The sequence below is a fragment of the Copadichromis virginalis genome, linkage group LG14 (assembly GCF_057382275.1).
Source record: "Copadichromis virginalis isolate Kocher_CV1m ecotype Utaka linkage group LG14, C_Virginalis_male_GT1.1, whole genome shotgun sequence".
In the NCBI taxonomy this organism is placed as follows: domain Eukaryota; kingdom Metazoa; phylum Chordata; class Actinopteri; order Cichliformes; family Cichlidae; genus Copadichromis; species Copadichromis virginalis.
The window spans coordinates 28,038,038-28,061,156 of NC_140631.1; the positions used below are offsets into that span (position 1 = coordinate 28,038,038).

At 41.7% G+C, this 23,119-nt stretch overlaps 1 protein-coding gene across 7 annotated transcripts in view; it reads left to right on the forward strand.

Annotated features, from left to right (window-relative positions):
- Positions 1 to 23,119, forward strand: part of LOC146694149 (muscleblind-like protein 1) — a 68,183-nt gene that overhangs the window by 38,872 nt on the left and 6,192 nt on the right. For 2 of the 7 annotated variants that reach the window (XM_085430288.1, XM_085430287.1), the window contains exons 3-9: positions 6,289 to 6,459; positions 13,229 to 13,453; positions 17,184 to 17,423; positions 19,352 to 19,405; positions 20,222 to 20,372; positions 22,161 to 22,196; positions 23,020 to 23,111. In XM_085430288.1, the coding sequence (XP_085286414.1) occupies positions 6,289 to 6,459; positions 13,229 to 13,453; positions 17,184 to 17,423; positions 19,352 to 19,405; positions 20,222 to 20,372; positions 22,161 to 22,196; positions 23,020 to 23,111 (969 nt within the window). The remainder of the gene's footprint in view (positions 1 to 6,288; positions 6,460 to 13,228; positions 13,454 to 17,183; positions 17,424 to 19,351; positions 19,406 to 20,221; positions 20,373 to 22,160; positions 22,197 to 23,019; positions 23,112 to 23,119) is intronic. The other 5 variants (XM_085430289.1, XM_085430290.1, XM_085430292.1 and 2 more) reach the window with 5 other exon arrangements.

The following is a 23,119-nucleotide window of genomic DNA, read 5'->3' on the forward strand; positions in this document are numbered from 1 at the left end:
CCTTGAAAAAGGACTGATTAATGCAGAGCATAATATTAATTTTTTTTTAAAAAAGGAGAATGATAGCCAGTAATAAAAGAATCAAAATGTCAAATGCTCCTTTGACATGAGCTGCTTGAGTTAGATGTGTCCGTCGTGTATGGTAATAGATCACAAGAGCAGTTCAGCTCAGCAGCAGCAGAGTGTTGTCATTAGCCACGGGGGCTAATGATTTTGCCCCGTCATTAACTTCCTGTGCTAATGATTTTGTACCAACGTCCACCCAAAACATGCTAACACTCTGTGTGCTATTGGGCAATGTAATTGGTGTTTTGGCTAATTGAGCACTGCAGCTAAAAGCTTTCCTCGGATTCTACGTCAGCCGTGACGTTCGGCGGTATTCGTCCGCTGTAATGTTCCATTACTAGTTTCTACCAGGTGTGTTGCGTCACCTCGTCTATCATTGTCTGTGATTCTTTTGTCCACACGTCTATCTTTGTCGTTGTCTCAACGGCTTATCCCTCTGCCCAGTTAAATGAGATTTTAAGGTCATTAACTGATCCAGGCTAATATACTAATGCACCTGGGGTGTTCCAGATTTAATAAATGATTGGATCGAGATAATGAGACTTATATAGCCGGCTGGTATTAGCTATGGAACAGGGAGAGGTGGAAAAAGGGAAGGCAATGAAAACAGGATGTTTTTTGTCTCCGAAAAACATGTTTCTCATCGGGTTTACCTACTAACATACTGCCTGATTTGCCAGTGGTTTGCAGCTGAGCTGTATTGCTTAATAAAAATTCTGTTTTAGAGTGTGTACGTGTGTCTGTGTGCGCGGGGTGTATGTGTGTGCGTACTAACAACATTGGCTTGTCTGGCAGCACTCTGAGTCCTCAGACAGGCTGTTCTTTGTACCGTATCTGATGTCATATTTTGTCTGACGTATGCTTGCCAACAGGACCCTTTGGTCAGGAAAGCACATGCCCCAGAGTGCGTGTCTGCGTGTGCATGTGAGCTTGTGTATTCTCACCACAGCCCTCAACCAGACGGCACTTTCTTGATTGATGCATGTCTTTGGGAGCAGGAGGGAAAGGCAGTTCCACTGAGAGAGAATTAATAATGCAAAGGGACTTGGAACGGTGGCCGTCCAGACTTAAGCTCTACAGTTGTCACACTGGTCACGGTGTTCACTGTGCAGCCGTGGTTTGAGGGGAGCTCAGGCACACCGAGAGGAGAGACAGAGTGAAAATGCGGAAAAGATCAGATGCTGTTGGATTATGTGTGGTTAAGTTGGAATGAGTCATTCTGGATGGGTAGATTAAAAGATCATTCAGAATCAGTGTGTGATTACGGGAGTGAACGCGCAGAAGGACTTTGTGGAAAGCAATGTGCCATTCAGCCCTTTGGAGGATATACTGTAGATACATGCCAACAAAGGCACAGCCGAAATCACTTGCACAGACCACTTTGATTAATATTAATATGAAAAGCACACTCTGCATCTGTGTCTCTGTCTGTCTCACTCCCTTTTGCTTTTCTGTAGCTCTCTCTGACTGTCTGCCTTCTACTTCTTCTGTTCTTGTCTTTGCCTCTGTTGCCAATCTCTGAGAGGAGTTCTGCCACAGGTTTTATTCACTGGAATTCCTCAGGCACATCTTTCAGAGAGCTGTCAAAGCACCGCAGGCAACAAGTAAGACCGACATTGCGAGTTTCAGATCACAGCGCCCCGAAACATTTACATGTACGCAAAAATAGTGATTCGATGACTTCGTAAACATGTGGGTCAGTGTCTTGACCCTTGATCCCTTTATGTATATAATACATTTTAAGTTCAATTAAATTTTATTTATATAGTGCCAAATCACAACAGCTGTCGCCTCAAGACACTTTATATTTGAAGGTAAATCCTCTACAATAAAATGATCAAATGATTCACTTTGAGCAAACACTTGGCAACAAAGGGGAGAAAAATCTTCCCTTTAACAGGAAGAAACCTCAGAACCAGGGGATGATGGGAGCGAGACATGACAAAAAATACACTTACATTTGATGACAAAATAAAGCAGCAGTTAAAAAAACATATTGACAGTAATTACTGCTATGGAATAGTGGTATTAATAATACAACAACAACAACAACAACAGCAACAACTACTACTACTACTACAGCAGTAATAGTTTGTATAATTCCTGAAATTAAATTGTTTTATTCCTTCTTATAAATACATGACACACTTATTAGGAAAAAACAAAAAGCAGATAATTACCAATTCTGTGCCCCACAAGTCACAACCAAGGGTCTCCTTAAGATTAAAGATTTCAGAATAAAATCTTTTTATATCCACTCACTTATCTATCACTGTATGCTGACACAAATTGATATGTTAATCTTTGTACCGGCTTCAGTCACAGAATTATTACAACGGTGTGCAATAAACTTGCGATCTTGAAATGGCCATGTTAAAGTTAGGGACCTGGTGTATGACGACTCACAGTCATGTGCCGTTTTCAGAGAGAATTTGGTACGTCAAGATGGTGATAAAACAACAGAGACAGTCAGTCTGCTGACTGTCTCTGTTGCTCTGAAACTACATAGGTACTTGGCAGCCATGCTATTATATAGGAATATAACCAGAACCTTGCATTTAAATGAATTAAGTCCACTGTTCGAAAGAGACTCATCACAGGCGAGTTTTGCTCATTTGGGCAGATTGATTGGAATCTGGTAACAATTTGTTGTATTTATTAAGTCAGCAAGCATTTTAGTAAGCAATTATTTGTAAACATTTTCCAATCTGTGTGAGAGGAACTGCAGTTTCTACAAGGATTCCGATTGCACCTTGCAACCGAAGGTGGTTGCCCAGACGTCGAGGATGTTGCACTCTCGACCAAAACTCCAATTTTCTGGGTTAAACTCACAATCTGGAAATCAATCAGTTTATCTACTGACTTATAACTTATTATTACTTATGACTTATTGCCTCTGTGGGTTTCAGAAACTCTCAGTGTAGCTGTCGAACATCTTGGCCAAGACTTCCTTGTTACTTACTGTGGCGGAGGTTCGGTCGCTGGCTCAGCTGCAGGGGAGGTTTGGTACTGTGAGCTCAAGGGGCAGTGTCAGGGAGGTTCAACGGACAGGTGTGCATGATAAAGCTAATGAGATTTCTCCCCTTTATATAGTCAAGCTGGAGACCAGCTGGAAAGTTGGTACTGGGTGCCGAACCAGAATAACCTGCATGTGTGGAACTATAATAAACATGGGAGAAATCTGGTTTAATGAGGCTAAGGTGATTTTTAACAACAGATTGCTCTATTCTCCATACACCTTAATAGTGAAAAGTGATTTCCTGTCTTTAAAGTGCTAACCATTTAACTATTCTTTGCTTCAACTAAAATATTGGGAAGGTAAATTGGTTCAAGTGTTAGAATCTGGATTTGAGGAATAGCTACCTCCATTATTTGGAGAGTGAACCAAACGTGTGAAACTTGCTTAATTCTTAAGAAGAAAGAATGGGGCAGGGAGTTGCAGAGAACTGGACCTGAAGAATTGGAAAAAGACAGAAGAGACAAAAATAAGATGAGAGGAGAAGAAGATGGAACAGTAGGGAGAGTGCTTGAGAGACAGATGCTGGTAGTCTGTTAGCATATTAACGTCTCCATGGAGGACAGGCAGACAGGTGAAAAGGCACAAGAGAGAAGCCAAAACATTAACATCACAGACAATGATTGGCAAGGACCACGGGCTCATGCATGGCATTGTTTGGAGAACAACAACGCTGCTATAGATAATGGCCCTGCTGGTGAAAATAGAGGGAGATGAATATATTAGGGCGCTGACCTTTCTGAATGTAGCCAATAAACGATAATTCAGATTCTGTCTTTATCAGGATCCACGTAATTTGCTGATATTGTTCATCTTCGAGAAAGAAAATACCTTTTTCGAAAACATAACCTAAGAATTTTGTCCATGTTATTTTGAAAATAACACTGTTTGACTGCAGTGAACGATTGAGTGGTGCCAGTTAAAAGCACCAGAATGTCAGGTAGTTGTTTTTTATATAAATATTTCGATAAAAAACTGGCAACATGAGATCATCTACATTCTTGCTCGTCATAGAAAAGCACTTCCACCACCTGTTTACCAGAAGCTTAAACCTTTTCTTCTTTAAAAACCTTTACAAAAGTTTCTTATTCTTGAAGTAATTATTTTGCAGCTTATTCCCAGTATGGCTTGTTAAAATGTGTAAGTGTTTAAAACCTTTTGAGCTTTGACCACTGAAAACTGATGCAGGGAACCCTGCTGAAAAAGAGCTTAAATAAATTACAGCCCTCAGATAGAGCTGTAATTTATGTAATTGAGGGGCTGCATTGTCACAGTTGATTGCACACACACACGCACGCACACACACACACACACACACACACACACACACACACACACACACACACACACACACACACACACACGGCTGGATTTGACATGCTTGAGTCCAGAGGGAATGTACCCTGAAAATCAAAAGACATTAACCAATTAACACTGATCAATAGTTTACAGCCACATAGGGATGAACCGGGAGGGATGACTTGGAGCATTGTCAATGTGGGCCTTTGGGCCAATGGTCAGGCTAGGAATGCTAGTCCGCACAGCTTTTAGCCAATCAAAATGCTGGATGAAGTCTTGACATTCTGCTGCTCTCCAATGCAAAGTACCTTTCATGCTGTAGCTAGGCAGAATAAATGGGAAAGAGGCAGAGACAGAGCAAGACCAGGAAGTGAAAGGAGGAGAAAGAAGAGAGGTGTTAAGCATAAAGCCAGAGTGGGAGAGTGTATGTGTTAGGCTGTGAAGGAAGGTGTCATAGTAGGCCACAGTGAGCAGCAGGTAATCTCACTGAGATAAGCAGTCGCATGACAGCCAACCTTTAATTCCCCATGGGAGGGGACACTGTGGAGTTGTCGCAGGGCTGGTTTCCCAATCCCCCTGAAATTTTTTTTACATAAAGCAGTAATGGGAATAGATGGATTGAGGATGCATTTTGATGAGGTGGTTGAGGCACAAGAAGAAGACAGAGAGAGAAGCTGACAAAGGCAAGGAGTAGTACAAATGCTGCACACATACATGAATATATACACAGATCACAGCAGTACGTCGGTACTTGCGCTGCTCTGTATTCATGATGAGGAGAGCAAATATCAGCACGGGGCTCAGGATGTATGGGGATTGATGTGAAAGGCAGAGAATGAGGAAGAAAGGGGGAGTGAAAGAGAGGTGGAGATATCTAAGATATTACACCTAGCCAGGGGAGTGTTCAGTGGAGCAGGCATTATGAGAGTGTAAATTACATTCTCTCCTCCCTTTGGGCTGCTGGCTGCAGAATGAATATAAGCACCCACAGCAGTGAGTCTGCACAGACACAGACCACAGTCTCTAGCATAGTAGCATAATACAGCATTAGATTGCCATAATGTGTTTATGTTTCGTGTCACAGGAGTCTCCAATCACGTATCGATCCTACATCAGTTCTCCCGCCTCATCTTTACTGAAATTATGTCCCATATTGACACATGGCTCATTTGTTTGAATTGAGTGGAGATCAATGGTGATTCACAGGGCTTTTTAAAACATCGAGCATCAAGTTGAACAGCTTCTTAGGTGGTAGGATGGAGGAGACTGGGGAGCTTTTGCTAATTTAGATTCCCAAAACAAATTTTCTTTGGGGTTAGACCAACAATGCCAAATCAATTCAACGCAATTGTTTTTACTTTTAAAATTAGACTTAATTTAAAGATGTTATTTCAGCATTGAAGAAATTATGATCACAAAGTTCATGATTTTGATCAAATAATAAACAAATGAAACCAAAAAAATAATTTCCAGACAATGAAGTGTTCCTTTTATCACAGACACACGGCAACATTGTGTTTGTTTAATGTTTGCTTTGTGTAAAGCAATCTCTTAGAAGGAGCAGATAGACAGTTAATCCTCTTTATCTCTGCTCTTGGAGCTAATTTGTCTCCCAATGGGACCTTGAGAAAATAGAGAAGGTAGTAAGCCTACATCTTCTGCAGAACTGATTGGTCTGCTTTATGGCAAAAAGAGTGGCAGGCCCAGATGTCAAGGATGTGAGGTCGGCACCGGTTAAATAGGAGGGAAGCGACTTAATTCAAGGCTCATTACTTCTATACATTAGGCTGTGGTTAAAGGGAACAGGATTCTAATCCACCACTTCCCATGTGTCTTTCTTCCCCACCCCCCTCCCTTGATTTTGCCCTCCTTGTCTCCTCCTTTCTCTTCGTCTCTCATCCCATCAGGGCCGCTGTTCCAGAGAGAACTGTAAGTACCTGCATCCTCCTCCTCACCTAAAGACCCAGCTAGAGATCAATGGAAGAAACAACCTCATCCAACAGAAAAACATGGCCATGCTGGCCCAGCAGATGCAGCTCGCTAACGCCATGATGCCCGGCACACAGCTACAACCAGTGGTGAGTAGTCACTCACCAGACACTTTATTAGGTACACCTGTTCAACTGCCCATTAACAAAAATGTCTAATCAGCCAATCACATAGCATCAACTGAGTGCATTTTGGCATGTAGACATGGTCAAAAGTCAGTTTTCCATTAGTACCTACTCAGATCGACTTGGCACGGTTCGCCACATTTTCAGGGTTTTCCATTAGGTCATAGTGCCTGGTACCAGGTACCTTTTTTAGTACCTGCTCGCCTGAGGTTCCAAGTGATCCGAGCAGGCACCAAAATACGATGTCGTTAGACTGCATGCCACAAAATGGTTCGTCAGTGAGTCACGAAATTTAAACCACCATTTTTGGCGGTTTAAACAAGGCAATGAGGAAAATATGTCTACAAAGAACAACGCCGTGGTCCCTGAGTCAGACAAAAAGCCACAGACCGAGCAGCAGGTATATTCTTGTCCACCTTTCTACACCTCTCTACAAACCCTGGAGGTTTGTAGAGAATTCTCTGAAAAATGTCCATCCATCCATCCATCCATCCATCCATCCATCCATCTTCATCCGCTTTATCCGAGGCCGGGTCGCGGGGGCAGCAGCCTAAGCAAAGAGGCCCAGACCTCCCTCTCCCCAGCCACCTCCTCCAGCTTATCCCTGGGAATACCAAGGCGTTCCCAGGCCAGCCGAGAGATATAATCTCTCCAGCATGTCCTGGGTCTGCCCCGGGGCCTCCTCCAGGTGGGACATGCCTGGAACACCTCACCCAGGAGGCTCCTCCTTGAATCGCTACCTTATCGTGGTGGAGGGGTTTGTGTGTCCCAGGGATCCCAAGGGCTATGTTGTCTGGGGACTTTTGCCCCCTGGTAGGGTCTCCCATGGCAAATTGGTCCTGGGTGAGGGACCAGACAAAGAGCGATTCAGAAGACCCTTATGAAAAGAATATTGAGGGAACAGTTTACCCTGGGTTACCGGGGCCCCACCCTGGAGCCAGGCCCGGGGAGGGTGCCCGAGGGCGAGCGTCTGGTGGCCGGGCCTTAGTCCATGGGGCCCGGCCGGGCACAGCCCGAAGAGGAGACATGGGCCCATCCTCCCGCAGGCCCACCACCCGCAGGAGGCGCCATAGGGGTCGGGTGCATTGTGTGCCGGGTGAAAAATGTCCACTGAGCAGCAAAATGCCTTGTTGATGCCTGAGGTCGGAGGAGAATGGACAGACTTCTTTGAGCCGATAGGAATCCAGCAGTAACTCCACTAACCACTTGCTACAGAAGAGCTTCTCTGAATGCACAACCTTTTGAACCTTGAAGTAGATGGGGTACTGCTTCAAAGTTCAAGTTTTTCCAATCTTGTGGGCAACAGAAGATTGGAAAAACTTTGCCCAGTGTGATGAATCTCAATATCTAGTGTGACCTTCAGGTAGCAAGGTCAGAATTTGGCGAAAACAACAAGAAAGCATAGATCCGTTATGCCTTCTATCAACCTTTCAAGCTGCCAGTGGTGGTGATTTAATGATGTAGCGAATAATTTCTTGGCGCCCCATCATACTAACTGAGCATCATTTAAATACCACAGCCTACCTGAATATATCTTTTTATGAGCACAGTGTACCCACCTGCTGATGCCCGCTTTAAACAGACTAAAGTGCCACAGTACTCCAATGGGCTTCAGTCACAAGATCTTAATCCAACAAAGCACTTTTCAAAACAGTCTCTGAGCAAGACCTTGTTGAATTAAAGATGTTTTAAAGGCAAAATGGGGCCTAAAGCTATTAATAATTATGTACCTAATAAAGTGGCAATTAACTGCACATTGCATATAAAACATTCTATTGAAATACACGTCTAAAAAACGAATAACCACTCTATAGCCATCCATTTTTAATATGCAAGTTGGCTTGATTTGCTGGACCTTGTCAGTGGACAGAGTACTTACGGTTACTTACCTATTAATATAACGGTTTGAACATTCCGGGCTTAATTATGGATAATTATTACAATAAATACCCATACCAATGACCATATGTCTAAAATGTTCTGTTTTCAACAGGTAAAAAATATTTAACTGCGAAATGTTAATTGAATTTAGTCATTTATAGCAGTGGGTCTAAAATGTTGCTTGATATCGGAAAAATACTCACAATTATATGAGGGTTTAAAAAAGGATAGAAGTTAGATTTTAGTGAATTAAAGGCCAGCACAAACTCTTGTTTAAATTTTCCTAAAAAGTTATATCCATTGAACTTAGCTTGACTCCATTTTTTCCTTTGGTTCAAGTTATTGTCAAGTTAGATGTGCAAGATGCAAAATCTGCAAATATAGTATAATTTAGATGTGTGTTCAGTAACTATGTGACTGAGTGTGCAAATAAGCATATTGTTCCCAGATACAGTTTGTAGTGGATTTGTGTAAGTTTTTTTGTTTTTGAGTCTTTTGATGAGTATTGTAAGGTGTTTTGTGTTTGTCAGTCCTTTGGTGGTAATGAGTTGAGGGCTCTGTTTGGCCCATATCCATTTAGATGGATTTTATGTCCACTAGTCTGAGTCAATATGGTGGTTTTAGTGAATTTTGAAACTGTGTAACTGCACACATGATGTCAGTGTGCATTTTTTATGGGACAGTAGTGACAGCTCAAATGAGACCTGACACTGTCACGAGAGCTGCGTTCCCACCATATTTGCCCAGGTTCCTGTAGAGGGCCTGAAATGTAACATCAGCATCAGCACCGCTGCCCTCTGAAAACCATTATTTCCTGTGGTTTGTACTGTGCGTGAATGGTTTGGCAAGGTGCAATGCAAACATGCTGTCTCGGAAGCTTCTGCATTGACATGACCAGTAGAAACAATGATTGATGGGAAGCAGACACACATACTCTATATGAAGACAGTGAGCAGGCACAAAAAAATTACACAGTACAGATTTGGCACAGTAGCCAGCACAATATAAACTTTGGCTCGATCGAGTGTCAGTGCAGCACATACTGCTTACCACTTTACAGATCTTAACAAATTTATTTGACGACTTGTCATTAAAACAACAAAAAGACACAAATATTTCAGAAAGCTGTCTTGTTTTATTGGTATTTATTGAACAGCTAACAAACTGAATTCACATTTTAGACCCAAATAGTCGGCACACTGGACTTCTCTCTGAGAAGTCAGAAATGAATCAAGCATAACATACATTTTTGTTTGTCCAGCAAGTAAATAATTGAAATGTTGCGTCTTAATCTTAATTAATGACATTCTAGTTATTTTTTCAACTCTTTTGTAAAACATTACATTTGAAAATTTATGGATAACAGCAGCAATTATATTTTAACATTAGGAGCATAGTTTTGATTAGCTGATGTTTACTGGTGGAATAATCACTACAGAAACCATGATAGCAGTGATTTTGGTAATTATGCTGTGTAATTAAGATCATCTGTGACACAGACTTTATACTGGGTGTTCTGATAATTTGTTAAGCACTGTATGTGAAATAGCACAAGATTGATCAGACATGATGCTCATAAGGACCAGAATCCATGCCATTTCAGTGAGTATAGGAAAAACAGTCACACATGTAGAATACATGTGTGACTGTAGAATACATGTGTGACACATACACAAAGTTTCCTACCACTGCTGTGAATGCACAGACCAATTTGCAATAAGCAATTTTGTGTGCTTTGTCATCTAACGGTTTATTATTGCTAAATTAACATTCATAATTATACTTGGTAATTTCCTAGGATTTGCTTAATGACAACAATAAAGACAGTGTTTATAGGTTTAGTGGTTATATAATAAATCCCAGCAGTTCCAGAATGTTCTTGCCAGTTTCACATTCAATAAAACAAATACATTCCAAATAGGACCATATTACAAAGGTATGAAGTATAAACAGTGTGTAAGGGTTATTGAAAACATTGTTTTTTTCCCGATTTTAAACCCCCCTAAAAATATTTGTAGCATTTGTCCAATGTAAACCGATCATAAGGGCAATCATATGATCAGCACTCGGGCCGATCATAGGACTGCCGGTGGGTAGGGTTGTTTGTCTGTTCAGTGTTCTTTAAATGAACTTGAAAAACATGAAAGCCATGAAAAACAGTTCTGTGACTGAGTTTGAAAAAAAATGTTTAGCTTAAAGAAAATTGACAGAATTAGTTAATTTGATGAAAGTTTATTCTTACTTTTCCTTTCGTTTGTACATTGCATAATATAGAAAACTAATGGATGGATGAATGGATTAAATAGGCAGTTGGGTTAGGTTCTAACTATGGATGGGTGGATGGATGGATGGATAGCCAGTCCTGGTATAAGGCAATGAAGGGAATTATTTTAAATGATTAACAGCACATCCATAAAGCCATGTAACATACACACACAAAATTGAGTTAAGATGTTGCTCTATGTATGCGCAGCATGCTCCAAGGATGTTCAAGGTGATAGCCACAGCCCCGTTCAGCCAAATGAATCCTTCCATGACCGATCCAGAAACCTTACAGAAACAATGAGAACTGCCAGTCAGGCTTGAAGTAATTCCTCTGTCATCTCCACTGTCCCTTTATGTTTAAGTGAGAGCACTGGAGTGAATTTGTCTAACACTATTCAAAGGAGTTCAAAAGATGCAGTGTGCTTTGACGCACATCTGCAAGTGCACACTTAGCTGATGGCTTATCAACCCTATCTAGAAAAGAGAGGCTGAGTTGAGAGCCCCATTGGGAGGGATGGGGGTTTAAAGAAGCATAGATCTCCCTGGAACAGCAAAGCCTTCCTTTCTGTTTATGTCATGGGGTGAGAGAAAGCAAGACGAGAGAAGAAGCAGGAAGACAAGCTGACAAAGAATGACACAGCAGAAGAAGAAAGGGAGAAGGGAATGCAGCCGAAATAGATAAATGGGCAGGGTAAGACAGGTAGGTAAAGTGAAGGAGATAGGATGACAGCAATGAGGAGAGATGGCTTTAGACCTCCACTACAAAGAAAAGTCAAGAAAATAGAGCATGTTCTGTGCACAGGGATCAAAGGGTAAAACCGGGTACTTACCTTTCTAAGAATCAGACTTTATTCTTCCTAACCTCACCTTGTGTTTGTAGCTCAGTCTCCTTCTTCCACCCTTAGTATCTCTACCACATTTTATTTCCCTTTTTTTCTTTTATCTGCAGCTATCCATCCTTCCTCAGTGTATGTAGGTAACCTACTTTAATTTCATGCATTGGACCATGAACACAGTGAAGTGGTTAGGGTCTGTCACAGCTGGTTGTCACTCACTCACAGTAGGAAAGGACCTGTTTAGTACAGATCCTCTTTGAAAATAAAATAAGTCAAAGCATGAAGCCACAATCCAATGACATTCCAGTGGCTGGGTGTAATTGGCCACATCTCTGTGTTTAAATATTTAGGAGCTGAAGTTATGGCTCATGTGGCAAAGTGTTTGCACTACAACAAAGAAAGGTCAAACTAGGTCAGTGCGTCTGACGTACAAATCTTAGAATATTCAAATCTGAATTTAAGCTTGTTTACAAAGAGTTTCAATATGTATTGAATGTCTTTATATAGTATGTTTCTTAGTCCATTATAACCAGTTCAGTGGCTAATTGGTAAAACCGCAATTTAGATAAATAAAGTTGTGCAATGACTGTTACGTCACATTTTACCATCATGATCATTATAATTGTAGTGGGGACTTTTCAGCAAAACTTAACTTTAGGTTTTCCACCGTTATGCAAAAAACAACAACAGCAAACATGCCCTGAAAAAGAGAGGATAACACATTTTACTGGGAATAGTGAAAACAAATACTGCTGAACTGTAATTAAGCCCTGCATGCAATTATAGATGTTTCTGTTATAACATTTTTGTTAATTAATGCGAATATTCAATTTCATATCGATACTGAAACTTTGACGTGTTCCAAAAAAGGCCTATTAGTAAGCTTTCAAACTCTTCGCAAGATGATATCACTGCATAGTTAAAACCCCATGACCGCAAATGTTTTAGATGACATCATGCTTATTCCATCCAAACCCCAAGCTGCAAATATCTCAAACTGATATCTGAGCACCTGGAGTGAGACACATCTGCTTTTCCAGAGCACCTTATGATTGCAAACAACTCTTCAGACATTCCAGAGGGCAGTGCCGAAAGAATTATTTCTGATTTTCTGAGTCATCGCTGAGCAGTGAGGAGGTTTTAGGAAGAATGTATCAGTACAGCCCTGGCTGCCGCTCCTCTATTACTCACTGTGTCCTGTTGGCAGGGGCTCAAAAGACAATCCTTAGACTGGGGCTGAGGTCAGGATCAGGCAGGGAAAACTTTGCAGTGCATACTCCTCTCTCTGTCAAACTCCAGTACAACGCATACAGGCAGTACTTTATCTTACAGTGAAGCCTCTCTCCCCACTCACATGCTCACACAGCTTGACGTCCTTCATCAGTACTGCTAACTGTGTGATATCTGGGGTATGAAGCATGTGATTCAATCTGATCAATGGAAGAAGGTGACACCACATACTGACGCTTGCCCTGTGCAAATGAAAGATGAGCAGCCATGTTCTTTTTCCTCAGATGTAAGCCTGTTAATTATCTGTTTTTGCATCTTTCCTTCCACATCCACAATCAGAGTTCCTATTTTTTGCTTTGCTACTGATAATCTTCTGCATCATATGCTGTATATCCACCAGAGGTAATAATTATATGAGGAAGAAACAATGTGATTATATATGTAGCATCTTTATACATAGACTGTGAGAAATCATTGTGGATCAATTTTGACCAACTCTCTTATTTTGCATGTGCTCTCAGCCCATGTTTTCAGTCACACCCAGCCTTGCAACCAATGCCAATGCTGCTGCAGCAGCAGCTGCTGCATTTAACCCCTACCTTGGCCCTGTGTCGCCCGGCCTGATGCCCGCTGACATCTTGCCCAGTGCCCCCGTACTGGTCACCAGCAACCCCAGCGTTCCCATACCCGCTGCTGCTGCTGCCGCCGCTGCTGCACAGAAACTCATGAGGACAGACAGACTGGAGGTGAGGAGGAACACAAACATTTACACACATTCGCAAGAAAAAGTGGGGAAAAAATATATGAAAGCACATCGGGAGGATTTGCATAATTTTTTGTGATTCCTTTGCCGCTCGCAGATTATAAAAAACGATTGGGAGAAATACCTTTTTCACTCCTTTCTAACAGAAGCTTTTCAGATGTAGGATCTGTCTATTCAATATTAACAGTCTTGTTTGTACGTCTGTGTATCTACACCATTTCTGTTACACTAACTACATGCCATTACCAAGACAGAGTTATTTCTCAGACTTAAGCAAGAGAATGAGATGTTAATGAAAGCATCCACAAACATTACCATTGCTGACACTATCGATACGAAGGGGATAACTTTGTCTGGCACAAGCTCGGGTTATAATGTACATATGTCATTTTCAGAAAAATCTTTACTTCTTCTTGGAAAGCAATTAGTTCTTTGAAACCTGATGAGCGCCCCTCCTCCAGCTGCGTTCAGATAATCATTAATTGGACAGTAAGTCAATCTCATCCATTATGTAGCCCCACCCGAGAAACAGTGGCAGCGGAATAATGGGGAAATCGTTGGAGGCAGGCAGGAGGCGTGCAAGAATGCAGGAAGGTTACATTTAAGATGTAATGTTGGGTAGCTGGGTAATTAATGGGGGTGAGGCTGAGTAAGTCTTTGGACCAAGTGAATGAATGGACAACATGCAGAGCGACAGAACAGGTTACTGACAGGAAAGAGAGATGGAGGCGGAAGATAGGAAATCAATTTGTAGACCTGTTGTGGTCATCAGGGGAGGGGTTGGAGCAGGCAGAGACAGAGATACCAGAAACAAAGCAAAGGCCGCTGACTGAATTTTATGGAGGCGTTAGTACAAGTCATGCTGTAGAGGTTAAGGATAAGTGGAGGCAAGACGCTGCGAGCAGGAGAGCATGCACCTCTCGATTCAGACTAAGGATTAAAACGATTTGTCCTGCAAAAGATCGATAGCAAAGGGATATGAAATATTTATCAACCAAATCAGAAATACTCTCCTCATTCCACTGTTTTCCTTTTAGATAGAGAGGCCTGTTGGTCAACGGCATCTGTGGTGGTCAGGCTGCAGGAGACGTAGTGAGGCTGCATGTGTGGGTGAAACTTTTTGATGAGGAGATTTCATATCCTAGTTTCTTAATTTGAAAGGAACTAGGTTTGCTAAAAATATCTTAGAGAAAGGGGCCAGTCATATTTCAGTTTCCAGTGTGTGTCGTTCAAAGTAAACATAGCTGGAATTCTGTGGAGCAACACACATACCGCTCAGTTGATGTGTTACGGACTGTTTCCTTTAGGCTGTGAGAAATTCCAATTTTAGAAGACAATGCCCCAGACAGTTTTCCTGAGAAAATATGCTCCAGAAGTCTTGCTGTCTTTTCCTTACATACGGTATGCTGCAACATGTCAGCATGCATAAAGTCATATGTTGGTCACCTGCAACCATGGTGATGCAAGTAGCTCAGGGGGATAGTTAGACATCTGGTCCCGAGAACATCAAATCCTATCATTCAGTCCTCCCCTGTTTTTTTTTTCCTATGACAGCCTACATACACCTCATCACCAAAGGCTCTCACTTTCTCCTCCATCTCCATCCTTGTCTTTTTACTCTATATTCGTCAACCACGCTTACATTTCCCTTCTCTCCAAGTTTCCTCCCTCCCTCACCCGCCTCTACAATATCTGCCTGACAACAAGGCAGTCTCTCGTTTAAAAAAAAATAAGACAAGTAGCAGTAGTTACTGGTTAGCAGTGGTGGGGTGGTGTGCACGTGTAGGCATACATATCTGAGAAAGGGAGAGGTACCCACGAGAAACAAGGGACAGGCAAAGAGAGAAACGCTATCACTCACAGCAGTCAGTGAACGTAGATGATGAGCTGTCAGGACTGGAGACAGAGCAGTTTGCAGATAACTGTGCTGGTGGCCTTTTGTCTGGCAGCCGGTCCACCACAAATCAAATCCTTTATGCACGCAGACAGGGAGACTGGTAAACAGACTTAGTAAATGGCTTGTTCCATCACAGTAACTGATAGATCAATACAACACACCATGAAATTGCATTTCTTTTGGTGGAGGATTGCATCTCGAATCCAGTTCAGACTCAACGGTCTGATGGAGCGCCGAGAGCAGAGATCTGAAGTTATTGCAAGGCTCTTTGAGTGCCTAAATTTAAAAAAAAAACAGTGCTGCCTTATAATATATATACACCCACCTTTTGTGTGTGTGTGTGTGTGTGTGCACGCGTGTGTTTGTTACTGTGTGCCAGCGGCTGACAATTACGTCAGCTACAGCCTCCCTCGAGGGTAACCAGCTTCATATTTCCCATGAGCCTCATTGAGTCTGTACGTTCAGAATGAAGAAGGCATTTTCCCAATTGTTCATGCAAGTGCTGCCCCCTTCTGTCAGACTCAGGAAGAACAAAAACAGTTCTCATTTAAATAATGGATGAATGCGGTGTGATTAATGAGTCTGTAAACGTTGGTTAGGATCTGTTCTGCTTATCAATCAACATTAATGGCCGAACCCATCATTTTTTTTTTTTTTTTTTTTTTTTTTAAATGACATCAGAAACAGCAGTATGCGACATTACGTGATGGCAGAGCTTCAGTTCATCCTTTGTCATTTTTTTTTTTTTTTTTGTTAATAAATAGGACAGGGGGAATGAATGAGAGAAAGAGGGGGAGAGAAAGAAAGAAAACCAAAGGGGAGAAGAGACGGTGAGAAGGGGGGGGAAGAGAGAGAAAAAAAAAAAAGAACTCCTGGGTCACCTGTATGGAGAAAAAAAAAAAACCAAACAAAAAAAACAAACAGAGGAGACAGCAAACAACAAAGAGCAACATAATAATAGAGAAAACAAAGCACCATCACAATAAACTAGCTAGTCATAGATATCAATATTTACTAAATAATAAACGATATTGTGCAGCACGCAAGATAGACAGCGCACAGTGTGCTTTGAGGCAGCAGCCAAGAAAGCTTTAGTCCGCGTCTGTGAATACCCATGTGTGCATACCTGTGTGGATCAGCATGCTTGCATTCCAAAGGTTTCTCCATGTAATGATCTGCTAGGGAGTGTGGGGGGGCCACAGCCCCGTCCTCCAGGGTGTGAAGCGGGTATGGAGGAGATCAAAACTCCAGACATCCAGAGGCCCCCAGAACACAAGAGACCATGGAAGACCAACAGAGGGGCAGCCGCGCCACTGTTCCAGTAAGAGCTGAGGAGAGTCCCAGATGAGGGCTCGCCCAGCAGCCGCGGAGCAGAAGTCAGGGGGAGTTGCAGTGACGCGCCCGTGAGCTCCGCCGGCCCCCAGCTGTGCCTGAGTGACCGAGCCCCAGGCCGAGAGGCCGGGGGCACCCCACCTCCAAAGGGGCCCGAGCGAGCCCCAGGCCCCAGGCCCCAACAAGCGGCCGCCAAGGAGTGAGCCGGTGTGTACCCGGACGCCCACCCCCAGACACAAAGAACCACCAACACACCGACACCTGAGGGAGTCCGCCACCGGCAGGGGAAGTGGTGGTGGGTGGAGATAGGCCTCCAAACCTTGGCCGAACCCATCATTAAGATCGGTTACCTTGTCTGATACCATCTGAAATGACAGAGCAGATGGATTGCTTTATCACGTGGACTCACCAGTAACTTTGTAACTTATGTGTGTAACTGTGTATGTGTGTTAGGTTTATGATCAAATCCTTACCATTGCCCCAGGTATGCCGGGAATATCAGAGGGGTAACTGCACGCGTGGGGAGAACGACTGTCGCTTTGCCCATCCTGCAGATAGCACCATGATCGACACCAACGACAACACAGTCACCGTGTGTATGGACTACATAAAGGGCCGCTGCTCGAGGGAGAAGTGCAAGTACTTTCACCCTCCGGCTCACCTGCAGGCCAAAATCAAAGCCGCCCAACACCAAGTCAACCAAGCTGCAGCTGCTGCAGCCATGGTAGGTATCTGTTTACATTACACCTCCAAAAGCAAATCAAACTAAGAAACATTCAAGTATTACAATCTCACAACCTGCTGTTAGCAATTAAAGCTAAATGTCATTTAATGTACATTAAAGTTTAAAATGTATAGTTTTTCCAAAAATAATTTCTTTTTTCGTTTGGAGCAGAAGCATTGCACCACAAATACTCTAATCTGGAGATAATTTTCTATGTATCGACAGCGTTGCTTGAGCCAGTACATTTTACCCTGCTTTTAACCTCAACCTTTAGTCTCCGTTGTGCCTCTGCAGCTCTGACTCAGTACGCCCTAAAATGATACAGATGTAGCTTGTGTCAATGTGTGCTTTGTTAGCAGCAGCAGTAATCGTGCTAGTATGTGACTGAGCCTCCCCTCGCCTGCTCCTCCTTGTTTTGCTGCTTTGTTAGTTTTACATTTTGCTTTTTCACAGTCGATAGATGTGTAACATTTTTTGCTGAGAAGACAATTGTGTAGACTGCGGCATATTTTGGATCTTGTTTCCGCAATGCAGCGATCGGTTTCTCTAAAGAGACCGTAAAAAGGTCGTGCTCCGCCAAGTGCTGTACAGTAGATAATATTGTGCTTCACTGAATTCAAAAATATGGGTCAGCTTTATATCAGTTAACCTTTCATTTCTGTTTATTATGATTGATTCAGCACAATTTGAGCAGGCCTGCCATTTATCATGTCCAATCTCATCTTTTCCAAATAAAATGTAGTAACTTCCTGGGATATAAAATGGCAATTAGTATGAATATAATGGCACAATGATAATTATTACTAGAGTGTATCTATGGAATGCGACTAAATTATTGTTCTCTTTTTTTCTTTTATTACAAATAGCCAGACCTGTGACGCTTTTTCAAAGTCTTCATTGAGTATTTAGTTGTGACACATGAAACAAACTCAAACAGAGAACACAACAAGCACCTCAAGGTGTTTTCTAGCTTTATATTGTAAGGTAAAGACCCTATAATATTAGAAAGAAAACTCCAACAATAAGATAACCCTGTATGAGCAAGCACTTGGCGACAGTGGGAAGGAAAAAATCCTTTTGAAGAGGAAGAAACCTCCAGCAGAAGCAGCATCTGGGGCAGCCATCTGCTATGATCGGCTGGGGGTGATGGGACAGAGACAGGACAAAGGATTTAGTAATAAAACATTTTAAAATGTATCTACAATTTCATAATCAGTGTATTTGATACAAAAGTTTTGTTCAGATTGGCCCACCTGTTAAAGAGGACATAGGATACATACATGTACCCTAGGATCAATTTAGGAACAAACACATCTGAAGATGTCAATGATTTTTTATGGTATATTCAAATCATGTGAATGAAACAGAAAACACAGGAAGAGGAGAATCACACAAGTACTGGAAACTGCAGTCGTTTAAGACCCTTAAAACGGGCCTAGGACCAAAAGTCAAGTGCCACTTTAGGAAATTAGTTTCAGTACAGTTGCCATGGTCCAGCCACCACAGGCTTTAAGAAAGCAGTGCATCTGGAGCAGAGGGCAGAATCACATTAGATAATATTTATAATCTGTTTCAAATGAATGTATTTGATCAAAGCTCATTCATTGGCTAATAATCTTTTCTGGCATAGAATTTTCGCATTCATGAAAATAAAAACTTTTTTCTGACAGCAAAGTTTGCTATGGGCTGTAATTCTTTTCAGTAACCCTAAAGCCATTAATGTGCATGCACAAGTCTTGTAATTGTTGTATATTGCATTCCAATGATTTGTTTTTGTTTGTTTTTTTGTTTTTTTTGTTTTTGTTTTTTCCTCACCAACCCACACTGCACTGCTGCCCCCATGACGCACCTTCGCTTGCTGGTTTTTGTTAATGCGCTTGAACCCCATTGGCCCATTGCCATCATGTGCTCGCTGCCTGCTAATTAAGACTCAGTCGGCTGTCAAATCAATGAAGCGACCCCTCGACGCAACTTTTGATCTGGTACTATGACCTTTCACCTTTTAGCTTGGCATGCAGCTGTGGTGTGATAGATATAGTTTGAAGCTGTGTTTAACTAACTAAATGAGAAAGCACTTAAGGGTGATGAACTGATTGTAACCTTTGGTTTGACGTTTTAAGATTAAAAACAGATTCCAATCACATTAGTGAAGAATAAGGACAGTGGCTCAAAACTGGAAATGCACTACATTTTCCAATGTCAGTTCATCACCTTAAGTGAATCTCAAAGCATGAAAATGCAAAAGTTTATTGTGGTATAAGCTATGGTAGTCTTTGCATGTCTTGGTCATTTCCCATACTGCATGCATAACTGGTAAAGAGGTGTCATGACAGTCTTAACATGGCGTATAGTTTACTATTATCATGGAGCTGACAGCGCAACTTTCCCTAACTACATCATTTCCATTGGTGGTCCAGCAATCTGTGCTTCAGCTTATATTAAGCAGCTGCTAAGTTCTCTTTACGGAAAATTCGAGTTCTCAGCCAGCAAAATATTGACTGTATCTACTGTAATATTCTAAAATCATGTAAAAAGGTTCATGACAATATCTTGAGTACTTTTATGCTTGTCGTAAGATATACGTCACACATTTTTTTGTCAGCTAGCACCTCTGTCCGCCTGCTCTGACAGAAGTAATGTAGTCCACTGCTTGCTTGCCAATATATTTGATTGCTGTTTTGATGGGCAATTTAATCTTCTAATGAATTTCTTTCTTCTCTCTGTCCTGAATGTCACTGCTACCATACTTTGATTTCCCTCACTCCCATCCTTTTGTTTTGATGTTGTCCCCTCTTCAGGGGCTCCCTCCCGTCTTGCCTCCTTTACCAAAGAGACCTGCACTTGAAAAAGCCAACGGTGCCACCACTATGTTCAATGCTGGTGTATTCCCGTACCAACAGGCCCTGGCCAACATGCAGTTTCAGCAGCAGGCTGCCTTCATACCATCAGGTAAGGTCCGAGTCTTCTTTAACTGGTGTTTGTGGCAGTTATCCTATTCACATTCCACACTCCTTTGATTATGGTTTGGTATCTGCACTGTCTGGCTGAATGTGTGAAATGATGGGGGAAAAACTTGCACAGTGTTATTTGCACATATATGTACTGCATGGTCATAACTTTGGTGTCACAAGTGGGAAGAGAAATAGTCAAAAGGTTTATTTTTTTCATTTATAGGCAGGCAGGCAGTGCTAGGATGTCTTCACACCTATATTTGTTTTCTCTGGCCCGAGTCAGTTCATGAGTTTGTAAACTTGTAGCTTTTCCCGGTGGTTTGGTTTGTTTTCACACACGGAGAAATCCAAGTGAACCAAAATGTTTCACTATAAACCACGTGAAAATATTCTGGCTGCTTATTGGCCAGATGAGTCTGGGGCTGGACAAACAACAGTAAATACAGGAAGAAGGTGCTGCATTCTAGACTAGTGGAGAGTTTATATTCATTTCACGGTTAGTTGTTTGCCTGCACAGACTTTGGCAAATTTATAGTACCTTGCTGCATTCAGAATACAAAGCATACATGGTAACGGGAACTTTTTGAGCTCAAACTTGGAACGCAGTTGGGTCAGATCATGTTCACATGAAAAACGAACTGCTCTGGAGTCCATTTGGAACCAAAGGGTCTTGGTGCGATTGTTTTACACCCGAGTCCAATTACTGTTTTCCCATCTGCCCAAATGATCGCACTGAGGGAAAAAACAAACCAGAGTTTAAATGAACTAAGCACTGCAGGTGTGAAAACACCCTTAGTATTACATATAAACCATGCTCAAAAGATCATTCTAATAAACAGGAAGCAGTAATTTTGAATAAGATGCAACTGAGATAAATAAATCAAAGTTTTTATTTATTAAAATGTTCATTAAGTTGAACATTTGATGTTACATTTACATGGGAAATATACATTTAATTAAATTAGTTACAAATCAACATTTTGGGCTCAAAATGTTTTGTGTGGTATAAAAACATAAACATAAACAGATATGACTTTAATTGAACTGAAATTCTGAAAAATGGGGCAAGACAATCCACGACTGCTGGAACATGAGGGGCACTTCTTCACTCTCTGCCAGTTTAAATTATACCCAAGGTGTACACTACATGTGCATGCACAAAATGCACACACACACAGACAGCTTTTTTAAATGTTCTTCTTTGGGCACTGCATAGTCATCGTTAACTGTGCCCCATATTCTCCTGTGACAGCCTAAGAATAGCCTGCCATCGATTCCCATCTGTGAGACATTCAGATCCTCAGATCCTCATATGTCCCACTCTATTGGACTGTCAGATCACTACAGCTACACTGTTTGAGGGCTTAAAAAGCAAGCCATTCAAACCTGTCACCGTACAAACAGCTGCCATGGCCCTGACAGGAAAATTGGGGTAGTGGTAGCGTTTAATTTGCCCTTCAGTTTAATGGATAAGTTGAACAGTAAACTGGGGTTGGCCAGCAAGTTTTGTTTTCTTTTCAGTTTTTCCCACCTCTTCCCACTCAGACCTTTCATGCATATGTTTTCTTAAATATGCAGTATGTGCAGTTACAGCAACTGCAAGCCATGAAAGTAATAATAACCAATGCTGTCATATAATAAGCTGTGGCCACTCTATGAAAGAGTTCACATGTTTACATCCAGAATGAATCCAATATTGTCTGACTTTGTAACACTTGTAATGCATTTTGCTGATTTCTTCTCCCCCCTATTCACTCCACTCCCTGTTGCAATGCATGATGGGCAGGCTCGATATTGTGCATGACACCTGCAACAAGTGTTGGTAGGTGCCAGCTTTCCTTATTGATGATCTTTGAACCCATTGTAGTCACTCTCATTTAACTCACCACATAAAGTGAGCACAGTTGTTTTTTTTTTAATTTAGACTTTGAAATGTACTCAAAATGATATTCAGTGTCTTTTCAACACAGGCTATTCAAATGTAAACTGCAAATTTTGATTGTGAGCATACTTGTGTAATTTCAATTGGAAATGATGTGCTTTACTATTCTGTACTGTAGACCTTTTTGCTTCACCACAGATCTGTCTGTCACCTAATGCTTGTTGCAGTTCAAAATCCCCTGACCCCTGCTTTGTTTAACTTACATTTCAAGCTCTTTAACCTCTTGAGCGCCTCATTATACTGTCTGGTTATAAATGCCATATAAACATGAGGATTTATCAGTGGTAGCAGAAGAAAGGATAGAGATGTTGTGTGAAGTTTATGCAATCCTGATTGTACTGTAATTTTTGCAAAACCCAGTGAAGTCTCTTATTCAGTTTTGAATGCTCCCCGCCAAGAAAATAACACGCTGCCTCCTGATATGATATGCTCGTCCAATTTTCAATTAGCCGCTATTTAAATAATTTCCCTGACGTTTCTTTTCTTTTTCCACAGCAGGTGAGTTGCTATGAGTTTACGCAAATTGCTGGGATGTTTGTAGATAAAACGTTAAAGATTGCTAGAAAGCAGACAATAAATCTGAAGCTGTTTAGATCTCATGTTTATCAGCATTCTATACACAGACATACAAATGAAGTGTCAAGCATTAAAAGCTTTAAATCTGCTCTGGTTCAACTGCCTGTGTGATCTTTCCCCCTCCAAGTACCCATGATGCACGGTGCTACCCCAGCCACTGTGTCTGCAGCCACCACATCTGCCACAAGTGTTCCCTTTGCAACAGCAACAGCCAATCAGGTTTGCTC